Raw genomic sequence first — 25450 nt, 5'->3', positions numbered from 1 at the left:
AGACCTCACCTCTGGTTGTAAGCCCCCTGCACTCAGGCTGTAGCTGCTGTGCACCAGACCAGTGTGAACTCTCAGCAGCGTGGTGGGTCCCAGGGACCTTTGTGAGGGTTCCTAAGGACGTCTTAAATACACACTGGGGCCTCCCTGGTGGCGCAGTGGTTGAGAGTCCGCCTGCCGATGCAGGGGACACGGGTTCGTGCCCCGGTCTGGGAGGATCCCACATGCCGCGGAGCGGCTGGGCCCGTGAGCCATGGCCGCTGAGCCTGCGCGTCCAGAGCCTGTGCTCCGCAGCGGGAGGGGCCACAGCAGTGAGAGGCCTGCGTACCACAAAAAAAAAAAAAAAAACACTGATGTGCAGATGTTGCTGCTCCACCTTTGTGGGTTATGCATCCTGTTTACCCACTGGTTTCCATGGGATCCTTTGGGGAGAGGAGTGAGAACTTCAGGAGAAAGGAAAATCTCTCTCAGTTTATTTAACTGCACTGAAAAAATGAAATACAATCTGTTAGCTCTGTGAAAGCCTGCACCATCTGGTAAAATGTAGTGTGATGCTTCCCAGGAGGCAACATCTGTGGGTCGGGTAGGGTGGCATGCTGCTCCCCTCACCAGGGAAGACCCGGAGCTCCACAACGATGGCCTTGCCAAGGCACATGCCTCTCTGTGGACAGACACCTGTCCAGGGAGGTGGGGTCCTGGAAGCTGGGCTGGGCTTGGCAGGACACTATGCTGTGTGATAGAAAGAACATTGCTGGGGTTCTGAGAGCTGGGCTTGCCTCTAGCTAGCTGAGTGGCTGGGTGATCCTGGTCAAGTCATTTCCCCTCTCTGGGCCTCAGTTTCCATGTTTGTAAGATGTGTAGGAGGTTGGAGGTGGGTAGGGATATATTGGGAGTATGTGTTTAACAGATGCACACTACCATATATAAAATAGATAAACAACACGGTTAACTGTATAACACAGGGAACAATATTCACTATCCTATAATAAACTATAATGGAAAAGCATTGAAAAAAGTATATAAATATATACATATGTATATATGTATAAACAATTCACTTTGTTGTACACCTGAAACTAACACAATATTATAAATCAACTATACTTCAATTTTTTAAAATGTGCAGTAGGTTGCAAGCTCTCCCTCCCGGTTGATTGAGGTGGTGCAGCGGGAATGTGGGCTTCAGGGCTGGCAAACCCTGATGATGGGTCCCCTTACTAGCTGGCTGTGATTCTAGGCTCGCTGAGCTTCAAGTTTCTTATCTGTAAGCTGGAATCGTAATCGTATTCACCACATTGATGAGTAACTAAGAAAAAGCATTGAAGTACTTAATTCAAGTCTGACACTCACTCAGTGCCCAATAAAGTGTTCCAAGGAAACTAAGAATAAAGATCTGTCAAAATTATAATTCAAAAAGATACATGCACCGCTATGTTCATAGCAGCACTATTTACAATAGCCAAGATATGGAAACAACCTAAATGTCCACTGACAGATGAATAGATAAAGATGTGGTACATATATACAATGGAATGTTACTCAGCCATAAAAAAAAGAATGAAATAATGCCATTTGCAGCAACATGGATGGACCTAGAGCTTATCATACTAGGTGAAGTCCAAAAGAGAAAGACAAATACCATGTGATATCACTTATATGTGGAATCTAAAATATGACACAAATGAATTTATTTACAAAACAGAAACAGACTCACAGACATAGAAAACAGACTTGCAGTTGCCAAGGAGTAAGGGAGGTGGGGAGGAGGGATAGAGTGGGAGTTTGGGGTTAGCAGATGCAAGCTATTACCTATAGAAAGGATAAACAACAAGGTCCAACTGCACAGCACAGGGAACTATGTTCAATACCCTGTGATAAACCATAATGGAAAAGAATATAAAAAAGAATGTAGGGGCTTCCCTGGTGGCACAGTTGTTGAGAGTCCGCCTGCCAATGCAGGGGACGCGGGTTCATGCCCTGGTCCGGGGGGATCCCACATGCCGCGGAGTGGCTGGGCCCGTGAGCCATGGCCGCTGAGCCTGCGCATCCGGAGCCTGTGCTCCTCAACGGGAGAGGCCACAACAGTGAGAGGCCCGCGTACTGCAAAAAACAAAAAAAGAAAAAGGAACCTCAAAGGGTGGAGTTCTGAGCCCAGTCAGCCCTTCCCTGGTTCCCCCATGCTCAGGCCTGCGGCTCTGCGTGGGCCCTGTACTGGGCCCTGCTAGATTGTGTTGGCTGCTCCGGCTTGAGCTAGAAGTCAGGAGCCCTGGGTGCTCAGCCTGCATCTCCCTGGCCACCTGACTAGGCTGTGAGCCCTAGTCACCAGCTGTCGTCATGCTGGACAAATCCTGGTGTCCGAGCCAACTCACTCATGGGGCAGACCAGCTGTTGCCAGGTTGCATTATTCTGGGGAGTTCTAGGAAGATGAACTTGGTCCAAAGACTACATATCTCCCTTTCCCCAGCCACCCCCAAATCTCTACCTGCTACCATCTTGATAGAGTTCTTTCTTTCAAATACCTATGGAGGGTGATAACCTTTAAGGCTTTGTTAGTCGTTAAAACATTAGTGTGAACTAGCTTATCAGATAAGTAAAATGGACATCAAATAAGTCTCAAGGGTTATAGGAGAACAAGTAATATTGATGAGAGGTGGGGGGCATGAACAAGAGGCTGGATGAACAGGCTCCTGTGAGCATTGGGTAATGCCCGGAAGCATCTCACGAAGGTACTGGGTAGAAGAAAAGGCAGTTATAAACATTAATGGAGCACCTACTATGCGTCAGGCATGCTACCAGGCAAAAGCCCCAAGAAAAACGCATTAATAATGCAGTCAGCGCTGCCCACACTTCCCCTTGATGAGCATAGCTGCAGGGTGATTGTAAATTAAGAGACCGGAACCTCCACTCCCACCCCCCACCCTGCCATGTCTCAGTCACTGCAGGTCCCAGAAGCCTTTCGCAGGGCGAGCTCCTTACAGGGCTAAGCAGAGCATCTGCTCTAAGGATACAGATGTGTCACACAGCCAGCTTTCAGTTGCAAACCCATGGGCATCTGTTCCAAGGCTGCAGGGAAAACTGGCTAGGTTAAACATTTTCAAAGAAGTACATCGCTTTCCAATATGGCACCTTCCTGAGAGATTTTCATGTGTCATTTTAACTGTAGATGTTTGTAGTGGCTGACTCTGAAATGCAGCCCCTAGTTGGCATGAGGCCCTGATATACAGAATTCAGAAGTCCAATGTTCCCAGACAAATGGCAGGTAATACACACAACCACTGTCCGTTAAACCCATTTACGACGGCCGGGTCAGGGCTGTGCCAGGTGGGAGCCCACACACACTTGGTCCCCTGCACCGGGCATACTGTGGACTCCCTGGCTCTCGTCTCCTGGTATCAGGAAGCTCCTGACCTTCCTCCTCCCCTGAGTAGCCAGTTATCCTCCCAGCTGGGCCGTCCTGTCTTCTGGGCCAACCTTGCCAGCTTACTCAGCTCCGCCCTCCACAAAGCTGTTGGTGTGATTCTCCCAAGACACAAATCTGTCTATGACGCTCCCACGGCCTCAGGATATCCTTAGCCTGGAATCACAGCGGTAGCGGAAATAATAACAGCTCTAACAATAACGACAGAGTTATAGGTAACGTGGAGTGAGCCCAGCTCATCGCGTGCTGAGCGTGCTGCCCCAAGTACAGGTGTCTCTTGTTCAGTTCCCACAACAGCTGGGAGGGCAGGTGGCAGAGAAGCGGGTGGAGAGTCGGAAAGGTGAGGTCACTGGTCACAGTCACAAGGCCAGCAAGCCAGGCCGCCCGCCACCAGGCATCAGGTTCAAGTTCTGCTGACTTCAGAACCCGTGTTCTCAAACTGCTATACCATTTGGCCTAAACGAATGGTTGGAAAAAAGCGTGGTGACTGCAAAGTGACTCATACTCTTTCTCATGGGGTCAGGACCTGAACTTTCCCCATCACAGCTCTGATCACACTGCATCCCAATTGTCTGTCAATTTGTTGGGTCTGAGCTCCTCCAGGTCAGGGACTGTGCTGATTCACATTTACTTCGGCAGCACCCAGCAGGGGTCTTGGCGCCCGATTGGTGCTCAATAAATGGCTGACAGGGTAACGGATGGATGAGCGCGCGAATGAATCCATCGACCCGAATCCAACCCTGGCCTTCTCCAGGACCCTCGTCTGCTTATCGAAACCCCCAGGGTAATCTCATTTCTCTAAATTCCTCCAGCACTTTTTTCTTGTGTAATAGTTAAATGCACTCTGTCCTCCCACATGCAATACTTCTGTCTGTAAGTTACTGATGCCTCCCCAAGCCGACCATGAGCAACATGGGCAAGGATAGCATTTAACCCTTCTTTTCCCGAGTCACCTAGCTCAGGCTGAGCACCTAGCTCTGGGTAAGTATGCCGAGTAGTTCATTCTGACCCAGGAGCAGAAAACAGAACGTGAGGACACCCACCCTGGGAGGAATGACCCTTTGTTCTTTCTGTCCCCATCCCCCGCAGGAGCCTCCTCTGGCATCATCGACCTCTTGCCGTCCCCCAGCGCCGCCACCAACTGGACCGCAGGACTGCTGGTGGACAGCAGCGAGATGATCTTCAAGTTCGACGGCAGGCAGGGTGCCAAGATTCCTGACGGGGTTGTACCCAAGAACCTGACGGATCAGTTCACGATCACCATGTGGATGAAGCACGGCCCCAGCCCTGGCGTGAGAGCTGAGAAGGAAACCATCCTCTGCAACTCAGATAAAACCGGTGAGTCTTGCCTCCAGCCCTCCTGGCGTCTGCCCGCTCTGTCCCAGCTGGTCAGGCACGGCCATGGCCACCAAGGGCGTGGGAGAAAAGCGGGAGTGTGAGAGGGGCCCTGGGAAAATATTCTGGTCTCTGGTTTTCTGGCTGATGATTTCCTTGCCTTGGCGTAGAGCAGGACCAGGAAAGGGCGGCAGGGTACAGACACAAAGAGTCAAAAAGCTGGGATTGGTGGTTTTCAGACTGGGTTCTTCAGAACCCCAGCATCCCCAGAAGTAACTTAGGGCTGCTATATGAGGTGGGGCTGGGGAAGGAGGCTTCATCCTTACTTCAAGCAAAGCAGCTCTACCTTCACTGTATTATATTAATATATAGACAGATTCCCAGAAGTTTATTTTCAATGAAAGGGTCCTGCTAATTTACAACAGCAGTTTGAAAATCACTGCTGTGCATAATGATGATAGCTAAGCTTTGTTAGGCATTTTTCAGCTTGCTGAGCCTGTGTAAGGCAGTTCACAGCTTGGTGGTTAAAAACACTCCACCACTTATTGGCTGTGTGATCACGGGCAAGTGGGTTAACCTCTCAATGCCTCACTTTCTCAGTCTATAAAATGGGCATTATAGTATTATCTACCTCATAGGGGTTTGTGTATGTGTGTGTGTGTGTGTGTGGACATGTTCTCAGTTTTCTTGGGTAAATACTTTAGGCATAGAATTACTGGGTCATATTGTAATTCTGTGTTTAACTTTCTGAGGAGTTGCCGAACTGTTTTTCACAGTGGTGTGCCATTTTGCATTTCCATTAGCAATGTGTAAGGGATCTGATTTTTCTACATCCTTGGCAACACTTGTTATTTTTTCAGGATTAAATGACAATGTATGTATAGCGCAGTAGAGCAGTACCTGACGCACCGGAAGCCTAATCTGTGTTAGCTCTTCCTATTCTAAACAGTGCCTCACATCTCTAGAAACAATTTTACGGAAGCATTACTGTGTTTCCTGTTTTAAGGATAAGGAAACATCCCTGAGACTTTAAGTAACTTGTCCCAAGTTATTCAGCTGGTAAGTATCAGAACTGGAATGTAAGCTTAGATCCAGCTAATTCCATCGCTATGCTCTGGTCACCACACCCCACATGCAAACACACACACACACACACACACACACAAATACTCTGATATCTTATGAAAATGTTATGTCTATCTTAAATTGTAAGTCCACAATTTCCCATTTCAAATGCTCCTCTTGTCAAAATACCCCAAATAAATGATAACTACTCTACAGCAGATAGCACAGTGAGAAGACAGGATAGAAGAACGGCTGACCGTTCAGCTTTGCAGCTGAACAGCCAAAGTTCACATGGCAGCTTTTCCACTACTTAAGGAAAATCGAGGAGTTGCTAATGTCACTGAGCCTTAGTTTCCCCATATGTAGAATGGGGAAAATAAACATGAAATAAGGTATGAAATCACGTAGCAGCTCCAGATAAAAAATCTGTGCTCGACTAATTAACTTGATGTTCTTATTGTCATAATCATTATTATTTCTAGTTTTATTCCACATTATACAACTACCAGGACCCCACATTTCCTCTTTCAATCAATATTTGCGGTAGAAGCCAATGTATTTTCTGGATATAGAAACTGAAACAGGGGGAGTTGCCCAGCTTTTCCCAGTCATATGGTGAATCTGTATCAGAGCCAGTGCCAAGGATTTGTTTTCCTGGTCCTTCGTATAGGAAGGACTCCGCAGACCCGCTTAAGTTGGCACTGAGGCTTGGGACTGGGTCCACAGCTCAGCCCAGGACCCCAGGAGTCACCCTGTGGCCCCATCTTTGCAGTGTCTGGTGGGCTGTCCCCAGCATGATCCAGAGCCAGCATCCAGGAGACAATGGCTTAGGAGTATACAGATGCATGCAAAGCAGCCCTGGCTGGGGTTAGCGCCCCCACACATACAGTCCTTTCTGAAATGTATCAAATACCCCTGGGAGGCAGGCCTGACTAATATAGACCTCTGGCTCACACAGGAGGAAACTAGAATATGAAAGGTTGAGCAACTGGCCGAGGATAACACAACTGATTATCAGAGGAACAGACTTGGCCCTAGCTCCTCTGGCCCGCATTTCAGGTCCACGCTACTAGACCAGTGGCTCTCAACCCTGCTCTTCACTGGAATAATCTGGCGACCTTGTAAAAGTACCTAGATGCCAGGGCCCTGCCCCAGCTCAGGAAGTCAGAGTCTGGGCGATTCTTTTGTGCAGCCATGGCTGAAAACTCTGCATTAGACGAAGATGCCTCACTTTCATCAGAGCAGCACCCTGAACGGGCATGTCAGCCCCTCCAACCCGCAGGCTCTGGCGCTGCTCAGCTTTGGGCTCAGTATAAAGTAACCCTTTGCAAATCAGTTCAACGCTGGCACAAGAAAAGATGCGGAAGATTTTCCTCTAATTTCTCTGCCTTAAAAAAATACCTATAGATATCTCCTTGTCCTAAATAAAAAAAATTATCAGGAACGAATTAAAACTTGATTAGAGCTTTTATATGTCAGAAAAATGTCCAAGTTATAAAAGCTACACATGTTTATAACAGGCAGCCTAAAAAACACAGACGAGTATAAAAGAATACAGAAGTCATCTAAAATTCTAATACCTGGAGGGATTTTCTGTTAACAGTTGGTATATTTCACTACCAAATGAAATCTTATTTTTACTTCTATATATATGTAGAATGTTGTTACAGTTTTCCATCTATTTTTATAATACATGTGATACCATTATGTTATGTTTCTCTTAAATAACATTACATATATCTAGATCATTTCTCTACGTGATAAAATATTCTTTAAAAATAAGAATTACAGGGCTTCCCTGGTGGCGCAGTGGTTGAGAGTCCGCCTGCCGATGCAGGGGACGCGGGTTCGTGCCCCGGTCCGGGAAGATCCCACATGCCGCGGAGCGGCTGGGCCCGTGAGCCACGGCCGCTGAGCCTGCACATCCGGAGCCTGTGCTCTGCAACGGGAGAGGCCACAGCAGTGAGAGGCCCACGTACCGAAAAAAAAAAAAAAAAAAAGAATTACATGACAGTCTTCTGTTATTAGGCTTTATTATACTTCATTTAACTGGCTCCCTTTTGTTAGACATTTAGATTGTCTCCTTTTAAATGCAAATAAAACAATGCTGTAATAGGCATTCTTGTAATATATAATAAGCATTCTTGTATATACCTGTATGGATGCTTCTGATTATTTCCTGACCAGAAGCTGAATTACTGAGTCAAAGAATATAAATGTTAGGAAAGCTATCGACGTAAATTACCAAGTCGCCCACAGTGAAAATTGCACTAGTTTCCGTCTTGCCCACTAATTAAAACTTACCACTGCTGGCCTATCATGAAGTAATTTATTAATAGTTGGATAAGAGAATTGATTAGTCACCAAGGGCTAATTGCAGTTTTCAGAAAGAAAGAAAACCACTCTCACCACCAACAAGAAGCATCTCGAAGACTAACACCCTTTCATCAGTTTTTCCTCCTGCCATTGTCCAGCAACCCGAGGTGGGGCTGGGGAATGAGGTTGCTCAGCTTTGCTCAGATATTCAGGGACTCAAGGTACTTCAATTATTTATCGCTGCCCTTTTCAACCACAGAACAGAAAGTTAGAATAGAGGGTTGAACACAGAAGGGTTTTATTAGCTAGACCAGAGAGTGGTGTGCCTCACTTCTACTCACACTTTCTGGACCAGAATTTGCTCCCAAGGCTCCACCTAACCATGGGAGAAGCAGTGATATGAGTTAAGCTACGTGTCTAGGAGCAAAGGAAACAAGGTTAGCTGAATACCCAGCAATGGCTCTACCGCAAGGATACTGCATGAGGCACTGATCCCCCCTCCAACGCCATCTTTGTTGGCCCTTTTCTTTCCATTCCTGGTGTGAGCAGTTTCTTTCCTGTCCTGTCTTAGAAACTTCTCTCCCAACACACATCTGCTCCTCCTGTAGGTCCCCTTCTTCCTGGCATGCAGCTCTCTTGCTAACTCTGAGTTTCATCTGAGTGATAACGTGCCACCTGTAGTCCTAGCTACTTTCATACAGGGCTTTCCAAGACAGAGGGGCCAACCTGGTCCAGCAATCACCAGATGACAGAGGCAGAGGTGCCAGCCTGCTAGAGAGCGCTGGGATGGTCCCCCAGCCTGCTGGGAAAGAAACACTCCCACACTTCCAGAGATGCCCAGAAAACCACTCAGAGAGACCGAGGTTGTCTGAGGTAGAGAGGAGGTGGGAATCTCACTCCCAGCTGCCTGTTGGCTGAGCTGCAAACACTTGTACATCTGCTCCAGGCTGGTGTTGGAGAAGAACCCAGGAGAGCTCTGGGGAAGTTTGACTCGTGACCCAGGAGTTTAGGGTACATGAAAGCTGGACTCGACTCTTGCCCAGGGGGTGTGAAGGCAAGAGGCTGATGGGGTCTGCCTCAGCAGACCCTCAGGGGCGGCCCTCAGGGGTGGCCCTACTACAATTTGGCAGAACACAGATGTTTCTGCTCTAGTCATGGAAACCAAGTGGGCAACCAGAAATGGTCACAGCTACAGCCAAGAGGTCTGCATGCCAGGAAGAGGGGATCCATCAGGAGGAGGAGATGTGGGCGGGAGGGAGAAGTGACCAAGGGAGGGCAGGAGCTGAGAGGAATCATGAAAGGTGTCAATCATGGCAACAGCACTTACACCAGGAATGGAGAGGTAAGAGTCAAGAAAGATGGGATTGAAGCTGGAACTAATGTCCCAGGAAGGACTGCATCACTTATCAGATCAATTCCTATGGAAAGATTATAACAGGCCCTTTCTTATGGGTTTGGGGGGTGGAGAAAGGAGGGCTAAACACATATTTCACCGGGGCCCAAACCCACTTCTGTGGCCATGGGGGCATCTCTGCAGAGCCTCTCCAAAACCCAGCCAGTGCACCCATGAAGCAGCCCATATGTAGACACCCACGTGTCAGAGGACACTGGACATCCCTGGGAAAATGACAAACTTCACTGCTTCTTTAAAGAGACTCCACTTCTTTCCTTCTTAGCCGCTTTCCCCTGCCCCTGACCATGACTGGAGCTGGAGGAGGTTCGGGGAATGAAGGAAGAGTGAAAGTACACACCTTCCTCGTCCTTTCCCCACCAGCGGCCACCAAGCCACGGGGCGAGGCTGAGTAGCGAAGAGGGGAAGATCTTTTAACTGACGAGACACGGGTGTTTGATTTGGAGAGAACCCTTACAGACTATTTTAATATCTGAAAGTGACCAGAATACATTAGGATCTGCCAGAGACGTGGGCAAAGAAATGGGGGGCAGTTGCCAGGGAGAACACTGAAGGACAGGGAAAGAAGTGAAGCTGATTTCTGAGTGTATCATGTTACCAGCGCAGTGAAGAGCCAGTTACCCTGGTGTGGGTGGTGACCCCAGGGACCCAGCTAATGGAGGGCGGGGGAGAGGGGACCCTCTGGAGGGAGGCCAGGAGTTACTCCCGCGAGGTCTGTCCTTTCATTCTTCTTCCACCTCGTCACCACAACCTCTCCTGACTCCAGATGAAGCTAAAGGGGAGAAATCTGCTTTCTATATCTTCCTGATAGTTATCAGCAGAAACTATAGGAAATCAGTTTAAGCAATAGTGAGGGAAACAAGAAGTATTTAGTAAAATCCCCATAACCAGACCTGGGTGTTTCATCAATGCAAAGGTGGAGTGGTCACCCGAACATTGGCCTTGGCCAAACCTACAACACTTGGCAACTGAACGTTCTCCTTCCTTCCATCCTTTGGTTGCATCCTGAAGAACGGTAATACTTTTGTGAAAACAGCATCTGACACTATTTTGTTATGTCATCATGGTCACGAGGCAGTGTAATAGTCCTTGTGATAACTAACAGTCACTGAGCATCTTTTCTGGGCGGATGCTTTACACATTTCCTCACTGTATCAATTAAGAGGCTTTCAGTTACAAGGAACAGGAAATACAGATCAAACTGATATCAGATGATTAAAAATCAAAATAATAAAGGGAATGTAGGGTTCTTGTAACTAACAGAGCTAAACAGCTTCAGGTAAAGTGTGATCAAGGTCCTGGGTCCTTTTCTCTGCAATTTTTCAGATCTGCTGCCATATGTATATCAATTTCATGTTAGCAAATATGGCTGCAGCAGCTCCAAGCTTCCCAGTTATATACTGCAACTTCTAGAGAGAGGTGGTGGTCTCTTCTATTTGCTTCCTGCTAAGAGATAGAGAGTTCTTTCCCAGAACTACTCAGAACAGCTCCAGAATCACTGGACTGACTTGAGTCACTTTCCTGACAGAAGCCGCATGGCCAGGAGAATGGCCTGTACTACTGAACTCAGGCCTGGGTCCTGAACCATTCGCTGTGGCAGGGGGCTTTTCATGAGCTTATTTGTCTGAAACCAACTGAAAGCCCATGCCTAGAAGTGGGACTGGTGTTGATTCCTCCCACTCATACCTCCACGGGCAAGGTTTGTACAGGATGTTCAATAATCAATCACAACATCCTATTCTCATGATACATTAGGATAGCCCAGCATCCCTGTCATGATACCATGAAGGAAATCGAGCCTCTAAGAGGCTGTATAACTTTCTCAGCATCATCTAGAGATACAGCTCCACCCCAAGTCTCTCTGAATCTAGGGCCCATGCTCTTTCTGCTGTATCTGGTCACCTGCTCATTAGCCCAATATTTATGGAACATGTGCATCATATTAGATTTCTGTGTGTGCTACTATGTGTGAGTCCTCTGAGTATTGGTCGAAGAACAGCTCCTTACCTTCCCAGGGCTGTTATCTTGTGACTATAGGACATCTTGGCTGGGACCCATGGTGTGATTTTTTTTTTTAAGCAGGAAAGGAAGTTTTCTTATCAGGGGAGAGAAAAGTCCCATCTGTTGTCTGTGTATGGGGAAAGAAGTATTTATTCATTGCTTTGGAAATTCAGGGAACTATGTCTAACGCTGGGAAATCAATGTCCCCTCCTCCCAGCAACTAAAAGTGAGGCAGCTTTCCTTAACTGCACACAGATTAGGCAGAAAAGGAGACCTGCTCTGTGGTTGCTGTTGGCAAGCCTGATGAAATAAAATAAAAGCCCAGAACTCTGGGAGAATCCAGCTATGGTAAAGGAACCCAGAGTGGCTGATGTGATTGTTAGAGAGGCCCTTTGACCCTCCCAGAAGTATATGTAAAAAAAAAACAAAAAGAGCTTGTGAACCTATGTAATTTTATCCAGGATCTGATGCAGTATCTGAGTATAAGTTAGGTTGGTATTTAAAGCCCAAATGGCTACTCAGCAGACGTTTTGCTGAGAGCTTTCTTGAATCTTCCTCTTTCATTTCAGAGAGCTCCACTATGTGTGTTCTAGAACGATTTATTAGACCCAGTTGTAAAAGAGAAAACTGGAATGCCTGTTTCTTTGTTTTCTGAGGTGTGCTAAGTGACGGAGTGGAGATCAGCACAGGGAATCTGGAACCCCTCAAATCCTCTTTCTGCTTTTCAGAAATGAACCGGCACCACTACGCCCTGTACGTGCACAACTGTCGCCTTGTCTTCCTCTTGCGCAAGGATTTCGACCAGGCAGACACCTTCCGCCCCGCGGAGTTCCACTGGAAGCTGGACCAGGTATGGCACACTCACAGCGCGCTTGCCCCCTGCTCACCCGCGTGCGGGGACGGTTGGTTGGTCCAGGGATGGTGGCAGTGGGTAGGCATCTCACGGTTCTGGTCACTTGCTGATTTGGGGGAAAATCAACTATGGGAAACACACAGCATCTTAAAGTCAGGATGGAAACTGCAGCCTTAAAGACCAGTCGGAGGTGGGGAGGGCCACACTTCCCGGCTAGAGCCAGCACCCGTCAGTAGGTGCCAGCGTGCATCTTGTCGACTTTCTCCGCGCGGAGCTCCTGGGAAGCTGATCCTCTCCATCCCCAGGCCCAGTTTCTGATCTTTGTTGGCGCATATTTATGTCATATCCTCTTTGATGCTCTCTTTGGGAGACGGTGCAGCCTCGCTTTTGGTGACACAGGTTGAGAACAGGGACCTGAGGACTTTGAAGTCATCAGTGGCATCAGTGCCCTGTGAGCAGTTCATGTTCTTTTCTGAAGTGGGAAGATCTCTGCCTCACTCCAGGGCCTTCTGACTTGTCATCACAAGGGCCGCTGTGTCGTACTTGTCAATGACAAATGAAGTGTCTGGTTGGAATCAAAAGCTTTGAAGTGTCTGTTTCGGAGGGCTGTGCGGCGCTGAGATTGCGGAGGTGGCACTTCTCTGGGTGGCCGTGCCGCTGAAGAAGTGTCAGTGAAGCAAGCCCAGAGTTGGCCTTTGCTTAGATTTGAAGGTGGGGGGCATGAATTTTTGTTCAGTGGTTTTACATTGTCAGAAGGGAGGGTGGCAGTCAGCAGGGAAGAGGGTCATCAAATGGATGCTGCTTAATGAAGCCGATGAAATGATGCTCATTCTACTGCATCTCTTTTTTGCTTTCTTTCTGCCCAGCCCATATTCTGGGAGCTTCTGGGGCCCCCAGTCTTCTTTTCTCCCTCCAAACCTCCCTGTGGGTGCCACCTGCCTCATCTTGTCTAGGGCTGAACGTTTCATAATCCTTTCCCTTCTCTTTCCCAATTACCCGTGTCTACCCCACCCTCTCCCTTCTCTACTTAAGCCTCAGACCCCCAGTGGGGCTGATCTCAGAGTGTGTCACTGGGAAGCATGCCAGAAGGAACTCATTTCCACCAAGATGAGTATGATTGCTACCCCCCTTCCTCCATACAGAAGTACTGACATGTGCTCTTTAAAAGAGAGATTCATTAACCTCAGGGAATGTCTCAATGGTGGAACACCAGGCAGCGTGACAAGGTCAAGGATGCCAGGTTGATGCAAAAGATGTTTGAGAGAGCCCTGTGGCAACTGCCTTAACCATTCTCAGTAAATCCCATCCTGCTGTACCCCAGGGTTTTGGAAATAAGGCATCTGGATTAATATATGTTCCTCTGAATTAGGAATTCTGGGTCTTGCAGAAATTATGCTATCTTGACATTGTTTATTTGACTTCCCGGCAGCCTCTCAACTAACTTCTAAAATGCCATTTGGCTTATATGGGATGTTTTTATAAATACATAATACGAATTGAGGTGAATTAAAATAAATTCCATATCATGAGGGGTTTTAATAAAAAAACATTGCTGTACTGGCTGAGATCATTATAGATGCCCTGCAGCATTTCCTAAGATGGGATTGAGAAGCACTGATACAGGCAAATGAAGTCACAGGGTTTGGAATTTAAAATAGGTGAGGAAGGAATTCTGGTTCTACAGATAAAAAATATAGTGAATTTAGGAATTCTGAAATCTGTTCCCAAAGTGGTGAATTGAAGGAGGGGCTGAGAGTCACTGAATACCTTCCAAACTACTCTGATCTCATTTATTACCATTCATGGGTGCCCGCTCTGTGCTAGGCACACTGCATGAGTGGCTCATTCTCATCTCTGCCCCAGTCCTGCCAGGTGGATGATATGAGGCAGAAGACCACGGTCCAGTAACTTGCCCAAGGTCACACAGCAAACCATGGTGAGGACCTGCTTTTTCCGTAGGTTAGGCTGCCTCTTTGGTGCACTTGCTAATTAAAATTGTAAATGTTTTTATTTTTTAATTTAAAATTAATTTAGAGATAGGAATTATGCAAAGTGCAAAATGTTTATAGTTTTGATGAAACTGTCAAATCTTCACTTTGCTCAATCTCAGTCTTCCTTGTCTTAGCTTGGGCTGCCACAACCAAATACCACAGCCTGGGTGGCTTAAACAACTGACATTTATTTCTCACAATTCTAGAGGCTGGAAAGTCCAAGATCAAGGTGCCAGCCAATTCCATCCCCCCACCATGAGGGCCCTCTTCCTGGCCATAGACAGCAGCCTTCTCACTGTGTCCTCACATAGTGGAGAGAGCTTGGGTACATTTCCTTCTTCTTATAAGGTATGAACCCTATTGAATTAGGGCCCCATCCTTATGACCTCATTTAACCTTCATTACCTCCTAATGAAGGTTAGGTCCTTTCTCCAAATACAGCTGTGTTGGGGGTTAGGGCTTCAGCATATGAATTTTGCAGGGACATAATTCAGTCTATAGTGTTCTTCTACTAAAGAAATTAACATTAAAAAATGTAAAGGCTGCCTATTGATGACCAGAAGCCCCAGCTCACTTGGAGCTGCTCATGCCCTGAAAGGAGCCACAGTGGGTGGGATATAGGAAACTTCCACCAAACTCATGCTAGCAATCCAGTGGTATATACAGACAAGCCCAGATTTCTCTGTCCCCTATTTAACTCCCTATGTAGACAGAAACTTACCAGAAGTTTCTTGGAAGTAAATCACTTGATGCCCAAACTGTGTATACCTGATAAAGTATCCTCCCTCAGGAAGCCATCCCAGGTCACCCTGTGAGTAGTTTGCCTCTCCTCTGTGCTCCCCAGACTCTATGCTCCCCAGACTCCCCAGTACTTACTCTATCCTAGTGACACATTTGTCTTTCCTCTCTGCTCACTGGGTGCTGAGATCCTGGTGGGCAGGACTGTGTCTTACTCTCTCCAAATTCTCAGTGCAAATTGTAGCCCTGAGCACACAGTGGGTGCCCAGTAAAAGTTGGCACAACGATGAAGGCATACTGAGATCAAAAGAAAGGAGAAATGAAGTGAGGGAGGGAGAGAGAGAAGAAGAAAAGGAAAATTGAAATCTTTTAAAACCTCCTGGTGATTAATTGAGTGTTTGATCCATTTTTATGGAACACTTTAAAATTCTAAAATGTTGCCATTTTTACTCTCTGGGTCTCAGACGTTCAGCTTTGGTCTTGATAATAGATTATTTCAAAGATCTCACTGACTTTACCACCAGTGGCTCTGTAACTATTACAAAACTTCCTGGCCTTGACCAGAAAGGGCTCAAGCCAATCTAATGTACTGTGTGTTTTCAAATTCCTGGCCCATCTTAGGGATTCCAAAGCTTAATAAATGTTCTACTGCCTGATGGGACCTCATTTATTCTGAGTATAAACTGTGTGCCAAGCTCTGCAGCTAAACTAAAGCCTCTGCTCTCTGGAAGTATCCATGATAATGGGGCAAACAAACAGGTAAACAGACAGTGTACAATCCTATGTACAGTCCTATGTGATGTGTGCTGAGACAGAAGGCAGGGGGCCAGGTAGGCAGGGGGAGCCTGTGGGAGCCCATTCCAGGGGCATCTGCCACTGGGAAGGGTGGTAGAACCAGGTAGCTGGCATGGAATGAGTAGGAGGGCCATCTTCAGGGGACTGTAAGCTTTCTGTGTGTCAGGGCACAAGGACGGGGTGGAAGGGGAAGGTGTTGACAGTGTTACGGAACCTGGACTTGGGTCCTCTCTCCTGCATGCAGTAAACCCAGTCTACTGACACAGGTTATGGTGAAGGAAAACACAGCGTTTATTGCAGGGTGCCAAGCAAGGAGAATGGGCAGCTCATACTCAAAAGACCCAAACCCCTTGATGGCTTTCAGGGAAGAGTTTTTAAAGGCAGTGTGAGGGAGGGGCCCTCAGCATACATGATCAGCTCGTGCACAATTCTCAGATTGGTTGGCATCAAGCTGAAGTTTCAAGCATCACCAATCTTCTGGTTTCAACCAGTCTGGGGTCTACGTGCTCTTGGTCAGCAGTTTTCATCTGGTGGGTCTGCTTCCTGTAAAACAACTTAGAAATGTGTGTCAGGCTTTTATCTGTATCTTTCAGGGAACTGGGGGTTCAGTGACTCTGCTATGTGGGTGGTTTATAGTCTCAACTGTTACCAGTTTACTGGCCCAACAGCTCTTCTTTGTTTCTATATCTTCACATTCCTAATCATTAACTCTTTTAAGCCAGTCTAATGTTTTGTGTGTATTTAAATTCCTGGCCCACCTTAGGGATTCTTTTAAGACTCAGGGGAGACCTGGGAGACTAAAGCAAAAGCCTTTTACTTCAAAAGACAGGGACACAGGGGCTTGGGTACAGTTTCAACACGTGTTAGGACCCCAGTTTGGAGGAGCAGGTGGGATTTAAATGCCAAGAGGCTTTTTATATCATGTTATTGAGTTGGTAATTTATCCCCAAAGAATGGACCACAATCAGAGCATTTTGTTATTCAATAGAAGACTAAGAATTTGAGGGATGTAAATGTGAGGAATGCTAGTATGATGTTCATAAAATGTACCACATTTAAGCAAATGTAACTCAGGCCAGGCCATTCAGTGGGGCCAGTAGCAGGGGTTGTGATAGAATCAGGGTCTTCCACTTCTCTTTCCACAGCCAGGAGATCAATCCCATGACAGATGCTGCTTGTCAGCCTGGAAACCAGGGCGTGATAGGTGGGCGGGCTTCCACATAGCTCTTCAGGTGTGTGCCCAGGGAGTGTGATAGTTGTCCTGGAGGAGCTGAGTGCTTCCAGAAAGCCCACCCCTTTGCCCTACACCTCAGAAGGCCTTTGCCAGGGTATATGGACTGCCAAGTAAATCCATTACCAGGCAACCCCAAGAAATGCCCTGGCAATCCAGTGTACCTCTTGAAAAGGGATCATAACGATGAGGAGACTGTTATTTTAACGGGATTTTTACTTATGATCTGCTAATGCAAATCCCTCAAGCCTGCAGTTAGTCATGTGTAAACCCAGACAAGAGCGGAGGAGAAGGCCCAGCTGCCAGCTCACTTGGGAAAGGTTTATTCATTTGCAGCCCCTCCTGGCTTTCATGTTATTTGGATGTGGTAGACTCAGCATCACAAATTCTAATGATCTTCCCTTTGGACTTGCTGGTGCTGGGAAGGAGACCCGCTGATATTTTACAGCCTGTTCACCTATTGGAAGACACAGCTGAGTGACAGCCTTAACGGACCAATAAAAGGACAGGTGCCCCAGGCTCAGACAAGGGAAAAAGATGCATCTCTGAAAAATCGCAAGTAGCACAGGAAGCGGAAGTGAGATACATTCTGTTGGCCATTGCCTTCTCTGTGCCAGAATTTGTTAACAGGCACTGGGGGAGAGAAGAAGGATATGAATGACCCTGTCCTGGGAGCCCACAGCCCTGCCCAGATTATACCCAGTTTCAGAGACCCGGGAGAGCATTCTCCTGCAAGAGTCCCAAATAATTATGGACAGGAGAAGCAGTCAAAGCAAGTATGGATGCCTGGCTGGGTGAATGTAGGTCCTCATTCAGACTCAACCACCACACAGCTCCAGGCCACACAAGAATCCAGGCCTGGTGCAGTTCCAGTCATTCAGAAGTGAGAAATCAGATTTCTACAGAAAATCTTCCAATTTTTAATATTTTCTCATTTAAATACATATCATCAGACCAAACAAATGTTCTGTGGTATACCTTTATACTCTGGTCACTGATAAAAACAAAAACAAAAACAAAAAACAACCAAAAAACCCCACTATCATTCAGACACAGGAAAACCACACCATACATGACTATTTGAGAAGTTTAAACATTCTTTTAATTCTTTTTTTTTTTTTGCGGTACGTGGGCCTCTCACTGTTGTGGCCTCTCCCATTGCAGAGCACAGGCTCCGGACGCGCAGGCTCAGCGGCCATGGATCATGGACCCAGCCACTCCGTGGCATGTGGGATCCTCCCAGACCGGGGCACGAACCCGTGTCCCCTGCATCGGCAGGCAGACTCTCAACCACTGCACCACCAGGGAAGCCCTAAACATTCTTTAATGAGACCCACTTGTCCTTTCTAAGCACTTCCTGTCCTAGCCCCTTGCCCCACCTCTCATGAAGAATGCTGGATTCCCAGTATCACGGGGACTAGGGGGCATATCTGGTCCCCAGTAGCCCTGTACCACATCCAAAGAAAAGGGTCCAGTGTGAGTGGGGCAGGGTCCCTTAGACCCAGGTGGTCTTCTTTCCTCCCACATAAAGGAGAGAATAAGTCACAGGCCCAAATTCCCCCAGAAACAAATGACAGAGTCAGGATTTGAGCCAAATACTCACATTTGTCAGGCCAACGCCTTTGCCCATCAGGTCCATTCTACTTGCAAAGGAATCTAAAGCCCCTGAAAGAGGCAAAATCCTTTATTCTTGGTGAGAAAAGAGTGTTAGAATGATGTAGAATCAGTTTATTTGCATCTGCTCTAACAGCCAAAATGGGAGTCAAATGAGTGAGTTGAATCATTATTCTAGCCAAGTGCCAAGGAGTTAATTGGAGAACGGTCAGTCCAGTCCAGTCCAGACCAGTCATCTTAATGAGCAAAATAATTGGGCATTGTCAGTGCTCTAATTCCACATTTAAAGACTAACTCTTGGATGCACTGGCCGTGTTTCCTCTAAAGCAGTGACACCACCCTGCTCACTGTCCTGCCCTGGACACTGGTCTTCAGTGAGACCTGCTTTCCTTTAAGAACATGTGTCCTAAACAGAGGGAGAGGAAGAATGTCCAGAATCCCTTTTGCCTCTCCTTTTGTAGGAATCCCAAATGACGTTTTTCTAACATGCCAGCTTGCAGGGGTGTTCTGAATGGATAATGGACATAGGGAGAATCACAAATACAGTGGCTCTCATGTCTTTATTTCTTTGTAATACAGAAGGGCCCCCGACAAGCTCCCACTTCTCTGAGTCCCTCTCCTTTCCTCTTCCCATCTCTAAGAACTTCTACACATTTTGGGAGACGTGGCGTCTGTGACTTCATGGTGTTGGCGGAGAAGGGTCCTCAGACCCACATAAGACACCCTAGGTCCTCTCGGGTTGGGACTGTGCAATGACTGGATTTCCTGCTCTTTGGAAAGGTGACTGCTGACGTGGTCAGCCCAGTTGTTCTGTTTTCTTTAGAGAGGGCACCAAGAGGCTGGAAATCCGCCACTTCAACCCATTCCCTGAGCTGTGTTCTCTCCACCTTAAAGCTCCTTTCCTGGAAGCCTTTCATCCTGCCCCATCTCTGCTGCACTGGTTACCTCTATGCTGGGCTCCTCGGGGTCCCAAGTGAGCCACCTGAGGTAGACAAATAATGGCCCCAAAGATGTCCACATCCTAATCCCTGAAATCTGTGAATATGTTACCTTACATGGCAAAGGGTCTTTACAGGCGTGATGAAATTAAAGATCCTGAGCTAGGGAGATTATCCTAGATTAGCCAAGTGGATCCAATGTAATCACAAGTTTCCTTATAGGAGGGAGGCAGGAGGATTAGAGTCAGAAAAGATGTGACAGGAAGCAGAGGTCAGAGTGGTATGGGGCCATGAGCCAAGGAATGCAGCCACCCCTATAAGCCGGGAAAAAAAAGAAACAGATTGTCCATTACAGCCTCCAGAAGGAACACAGCCCTGCTGACACCTTGATTGTAGCCCAGGGAGACTCATTTCAGATTTCTGACCTCCAAAACTGTAAGATAATAAATCTGAGTTGTTTTAACACAAAGGTTGAGGTTATTTCTCATAGCAGCAATAGGAAATGCATACTCTGTTCATAAGCCTTGGGGAGGCCACCTCCCATCTCCCCACACTTTACTGAGGTGACCCTGGGCCCAGCTATCCAGGCAGGTTCAGAAAATCTCTGTAGCCACAGTGTGTGGTGCCTCTGCCTAGCCCACACCCCTGTCTCTATGGAGCCCCTCCCCTTGGAGGCGTGGCCCTAGGAAGGAGGGAGGAAGGAAGAGACACTGCCTTTAACATCCCCCATTCACTGCCTACTTTGCTTTTCACCAAGCCTGCTTCCTCATCAGCCTCTGGACTAGGATCCCCAAGGGGCATATTTAGCCTTTCCTTCTGCCCTAAGCCATATTCTTCCTCTAGCCTGAGGTGCCGGCCCCCTCACCAGCCATGATAAGTGGCTCTTATCATCTTCCCTAAAGGTACCTCTCTGCCTTTAGGGAAGAAACACTGAGACCTTCATGCTTGGTTCCGAAAATGCTAAAACAAACTAAGAAAATCCTCTTTCTCTTGACAGAGCCTCACCTGGAAGCTTACAACTGACAAAGCTGATACATAAATGAGATCCTCTAGATAATAGCTGTCCTTCCCTTGAAGCACAGAAACCTGCTTCACTGGAAGGTCTCCCCTCGAGTTCACACCTCACCCCACTGTGCTGTCAGCTTTGTGCCCCAGGGCTTGCTCCCAGGCGAGAGGAGCCTCCTGGCTCCAAGGAGCACAGTCCAGGAGCAGCAGCTTTCCTGCCCTGGGAGCACCTCTCACCCAGAGGGCACGGGAGCAACTAGGCGTAGAGGTGGGTAGCACTTCTGGGCAGCCCCCTGCACTCTTCTCAGGAGTCCCTGGGAAGCCAGCCCCCTATCCCACCTGCCGTATCCATGACCTTGACATTGCCCTCTTGTACTGGCTTGTTCTCTGTCCCTGACTCGCTCTCCCACTTCCTCTTTCCTCCTCCCTAGAAGCAGCTCCCAAATGAACCCCCTGCTCTTGTTCGTCTGGATAGCACAAGTAGAGTTTTGAGCTACAAGTGGGCAGTTAGCAAACAGCCACTGCTATTATTATTGGAAAGAAAGGGACTTCTGCAGAGTTTCAGGGGCAGAACTCTGATTAAAAGGAGGAAGCTACCAAGAGACAAAAGTAAAGTGAATAAAAGGAAGGAAGGGAAATTCAGCCAGGTGAAGATGAGGGCTGCCAGGTGTGCGTGGAGCTGATCTCGAGCCTAACCAACAGTAAGGTCTGATGACAAATAGGTAACTCTATCTGTGTCGTACTGGGAACATAGTCTCCACAAATCCACTGAGGGTTTCCCTAGCCTTACTCATCAATATATCCTGAGCCATTTGCTTGAAGAGCTGGTTTCTCGAGGCTTTCTTGGATTTCCATTATTACTCAAAGGCTTTTCTTTCATTTTTCTTCTGAAGAGCCTATGCTAAAGGAGAATCCAAACTCTTGGTGAATTGAGACCTGCAGGAATGTCATTCCATTACCGAACCAAACTTGGGTCTGCTTGCCTACTAGCAGTAAAGCCAATCTACTGACACTGAATTGTGGTGAAGGAAAGTGCAGCATTTATTGCAGGGCATCAAGCAAGGAGTCCAGGCAGCTAGTGCCTAAGAAACCAATAGCTTTCAAGGAAAGAGTTTTAAAGACAGGGTGAGGGAGGAAGGTTGTGGCATGCTTGATCAGCTTTTGGACGTTCTTCTGATTGGTTGGTGGTGAGGTAATTGGGAGTCAACATCATCAACCTTCTGTTTCCAACCTGTCTGGGATCTACATGCTTGTGGGCAACATACAGTTCACTTCTTCCACCTGGTGGGGGTTTCAGAATTTGCAAAACAGATCAAAGGACATGGCTCAGAAATATTATTTATGGCTCTTGTGGAGGAACTAAAGCTCCTTGACTTTGTTTAATGGCTAAATTATTGTTTTGTCTTGCTTAACTGTTTTCCTTTCCTTCTGCATTTTCTCACTTCTCTGATTAAATTTATTCTTTGGAACTCAGGGAAGGCCTAGGAGGCTAAAGTTTTTCTACAGATAAGAGACAAGCAGAGCATATTGGGGGCGGGGGAGAGTCTGTACCAGGAAGGTCCCATAGGGTCCTAACTGGCTTCTCCCACTCTCTCATTCCATCTTGAAGTAGAAGGCTATACCACTGCTAAATTTAAACAAGTCAAATATGCTAATTATCCTATACCTTTCTCCCTTTGCTGTCAGACCTGGTTCCTCTCTGGTCTCTTTTCCTCAGATGAGCATCTGCTCAGTAATTCCTTTTGCTCCTGTGAAATCATTATTTGTGTCTTAGCCTGTACATCTGCCCAGAGGCAACAAATGCATTTTTTTCAGTAGACATCCAGTAATACATATTTAAAAACAGATTCTCATTTTACTGTTAAAAAGAAGAAAACAATGTCAACACAATTACAAATGCTTAGTAAATCAAATCACTGTTTCAGTAATAAGATGCTCAAGCCTTGGAGTGGTCCCAATGGAAGCAGCTTTGACTCAGTCACCACACTGGCTGTGCCTTGCTCCTGTCTTTTCAGACTGCTTTGGGGATTAGGTGCCAGTGGGAGAGGAGGGAGACTCCTCCTTGGCATCAAACCCAAGTGTCTGCATTTGTTATATGAAAGATATTTTTTCTCTCTGTCACTTCCACAGTATAGAACACAAGAAATTGGCAAAATTGAAACCTGATACAAAATGACACATTCTAGTGCTAACGCCCTCATTTAAGAGACACAAGGCAGAGGCACTGATCACCATGAAGTCACTGTATACTGAGAAGGAGAATTGCATTGAACATTACTTCTGTTCTTATTTTGTGCCAAGCACTTTCTTTTAATTCTAACAAAAATCTTGCAGTTTAGGCAAAACACCGAGGTTAAGGATGAGGAATAGGAGACATAGTAAGGATCTTTCCACATCTCTTATCTAATAAATGGAAGAACCTTGAATATGACCTCAAGACACACATATGCCAAGAGGGTAAAAGGCACTATTATTGACTTGGGAGAATTTACAACCTTAATGAATATACAGGATGACAAGAATGAATCAATATCCATGCTGATACCTAAGTGTTTAGAACAGGGCATGGATGTCCAGCAAGAAACAGATTCCAAGCTCAGCTTTCAGGAATCATATTTTAGCATCTTTTGAAGTAAAGATGACCTTGCTCCTGAGGTACAGTGGTGAAAGGGCTGTTCATCCCATAAAACAAGAGAATCCAGTGAAGCTGATTTCCCAGGGAAGACTACTCCTCCAAGGATGTCCTGCAAAGCAATAACCCTGGAGGCCCTGGGCAGTGATAGTAATTTGCCCTACCTTCCCTGCTTCCTCCCATTGAGTCATTTGTTTCCATACTTAATGTCTAAACATGAAAATATTGCTGCACTTTCTGCTCATCCATTTAGCTAAAGGAAGTGCCCTTTAATTATGCTTTTAATAATGAACCTCCTCCATCACCTTGACAATTAGTGCATATTTAGAAGGAAGAAAGGCCTCATTATGAATCAGCTCCTGCATCTCTTGGTTACTCAGAAGATGGTGACTTTCTTGAGACAGTAGAAATCAGAATCAAAACACAAGATAAGCCTTATGATTGCATTAACTTCTAGTAGCCCTTAGGTGTAAGAATGGCAAGCAGTCAATAACGTTATATGTGATGGAAAAAAGGAAAACTAGCATTTTTTGAGAGGCTGTTGTGTGCCAATCCCTAAATTCATTGTTTTGCATACATTAAGTCTAAGCTGCCCAGTTACTTTTGAAGTTATTTCTTAACTCCATTTTATAGATACTGAAATTGAGGCTCTGAAAGATTAAGTAATTTGCCTAAACTGTTGGACCAAGTCCATTATTCTCCAAAGCTCTGTGTTCTTTTCCATTATGTGTTTATCTTGTTGAGAAGTATTTATATAGCTTGGGAGAATGGGGTATCTGCCAAGTTTTCACAGTATTTCTCCATGCATTGATCTCAGCAGACACTCGCAGGAATAATTTGCTTCCATACAATTCCCAGGCACAGACAGATTGGACAACACTATGTATGCACCTATCTGCATGACTTTTTTTTTAATATAAATTTATTTATTTATTTATTATTGGCTGAGTTGGGTATTCGTTGCTGCGCGCAGGCTTTCTTTAGCTGTGGTGAGTGGGGGCTACTCTTCATTGTGGTGCATGGGTTTCTCATTGTGGTGGTTTCTCTTGTTGCAGAGCATGGGCTCTAGGCACGCAGGCTCAGTAGTTGTGGAAGACAGGCTTAGTTGCTCCGTGCCATGTGGGATCTTCCTGGACCAGGGCTCGAACCCATGTCCCCTGCATTGGCAGGAGGATTCTTAACCACTGTGCCACCAGGGAAGCCCTGCATGGCTTTTAAGAATAAAAGAGAAAGTGTCATGGGAAGGCAAGTTATTTCCACTATCTGACTGACCTGTTCATCTTTCAAGACCATCTTTCAAGACTCAAGGCTCACATCCTTGATAATGGCTTTCCTGTAATTCCCTCTCCCATAGAGAATTGACCTTAACTCCATGGGGGCCCCAGAATTTTATCACATTTTTCACACTTTATTACACTTATTTGTTTGTTGGTTCATTTCTTCCACTACACTGAGATTTCATGTCTTATTTCACCTCTTTAACCTTTAACACAGTGTCTAACACAAACAAATGTGTCCAATAAATGCTGCTTAAATTTTAAAAAATGAGTCCTTATCTGAATGTCATAATCTGATCTTCTACACTGTGATTCCCAAACACTGCTCCATATACCTACAAGTACCAGTTTGGCTATGTAGGTATTATCTGAGGAACATTGAAAAAAAGCTTCCAAAAGCAAAACAAAACAAAAACAAGATGTTCTTTAACAGGTGAATGAATAAATAACCTATTGTGTGTCCATACATGGAATGCTGTTTAGCAATAAAAAGGAACAACATATACAGCATATCGATTTACACAACATAGATGAATTTCAAAAACATTATGCTAAGTGATAAAAACTAGACAACAAAGACTAGCTATTCCATGACTTTATTTACATGAAATGTCCACAAAAGGCAATTTTGAGATGGAAAATAGATCAATGGTTGCCTAGGGCTCGAAGTCAGAGTAAAAGTCAACTGTAAATGAGCACAGCCATTTTGGGGTGATGGAAATGTTCTAAAACTAGATTGTGATGGTTGTTGCACAACTCTATAAATTTATTAAAAATTATTGAATCATACAATTACAAGTGAATTTTATGATATATAAAATAAATTTTATCTA

General features: G+C 46.2%; 1 protein-coding gene across 1 annotated transcript in view; it reads left to right on the top strand.

The window, feature by feature from the left end:
- The window catches only part of CLSTN2 (calsyntenin 2), a 640464-nt gene that overhangs the window by 533662 nt on the left and 81352 nt on the right, over positions 1 to 25450 (top strand). The window contains exons 7-8 of the mRNA XM_060099612.1: positions 4505 to 4753; positions 12272 to 12393. Of these exons, the coding sequence (XP_059955595.1) occupies positions 4505 to 4753; positions 12272 to 12393 (371 nt within the window). The remainder of the gene's footprint in view (positions 1 to 4504; positions 4754 to 12271; positions 12394 to 25450) is intronic.

This window comes from Mesoplodon densirostris, chromosome 5, assembly GCF_025265405.1.
Source record: "Mesoplodon densirostris isolate mMesDen1 chromosome 5, mMesDen1 primary haplotype, whole genome shotgun sequence".
In the NCBI taxonomy this organism is placed as follows: domain Eukaryota; kingdom Metazoa; phylum Chordata; class Mammalia; order Artiodactyla; family Ziphiidae; genus Mesoplodon; species Mesoplodon densirostris.
The sequence above is the reverse complement of the archived record's forward strand: the minus strand, read 5'-3'. Positions and strand labels throughout refer to the sequence as shown.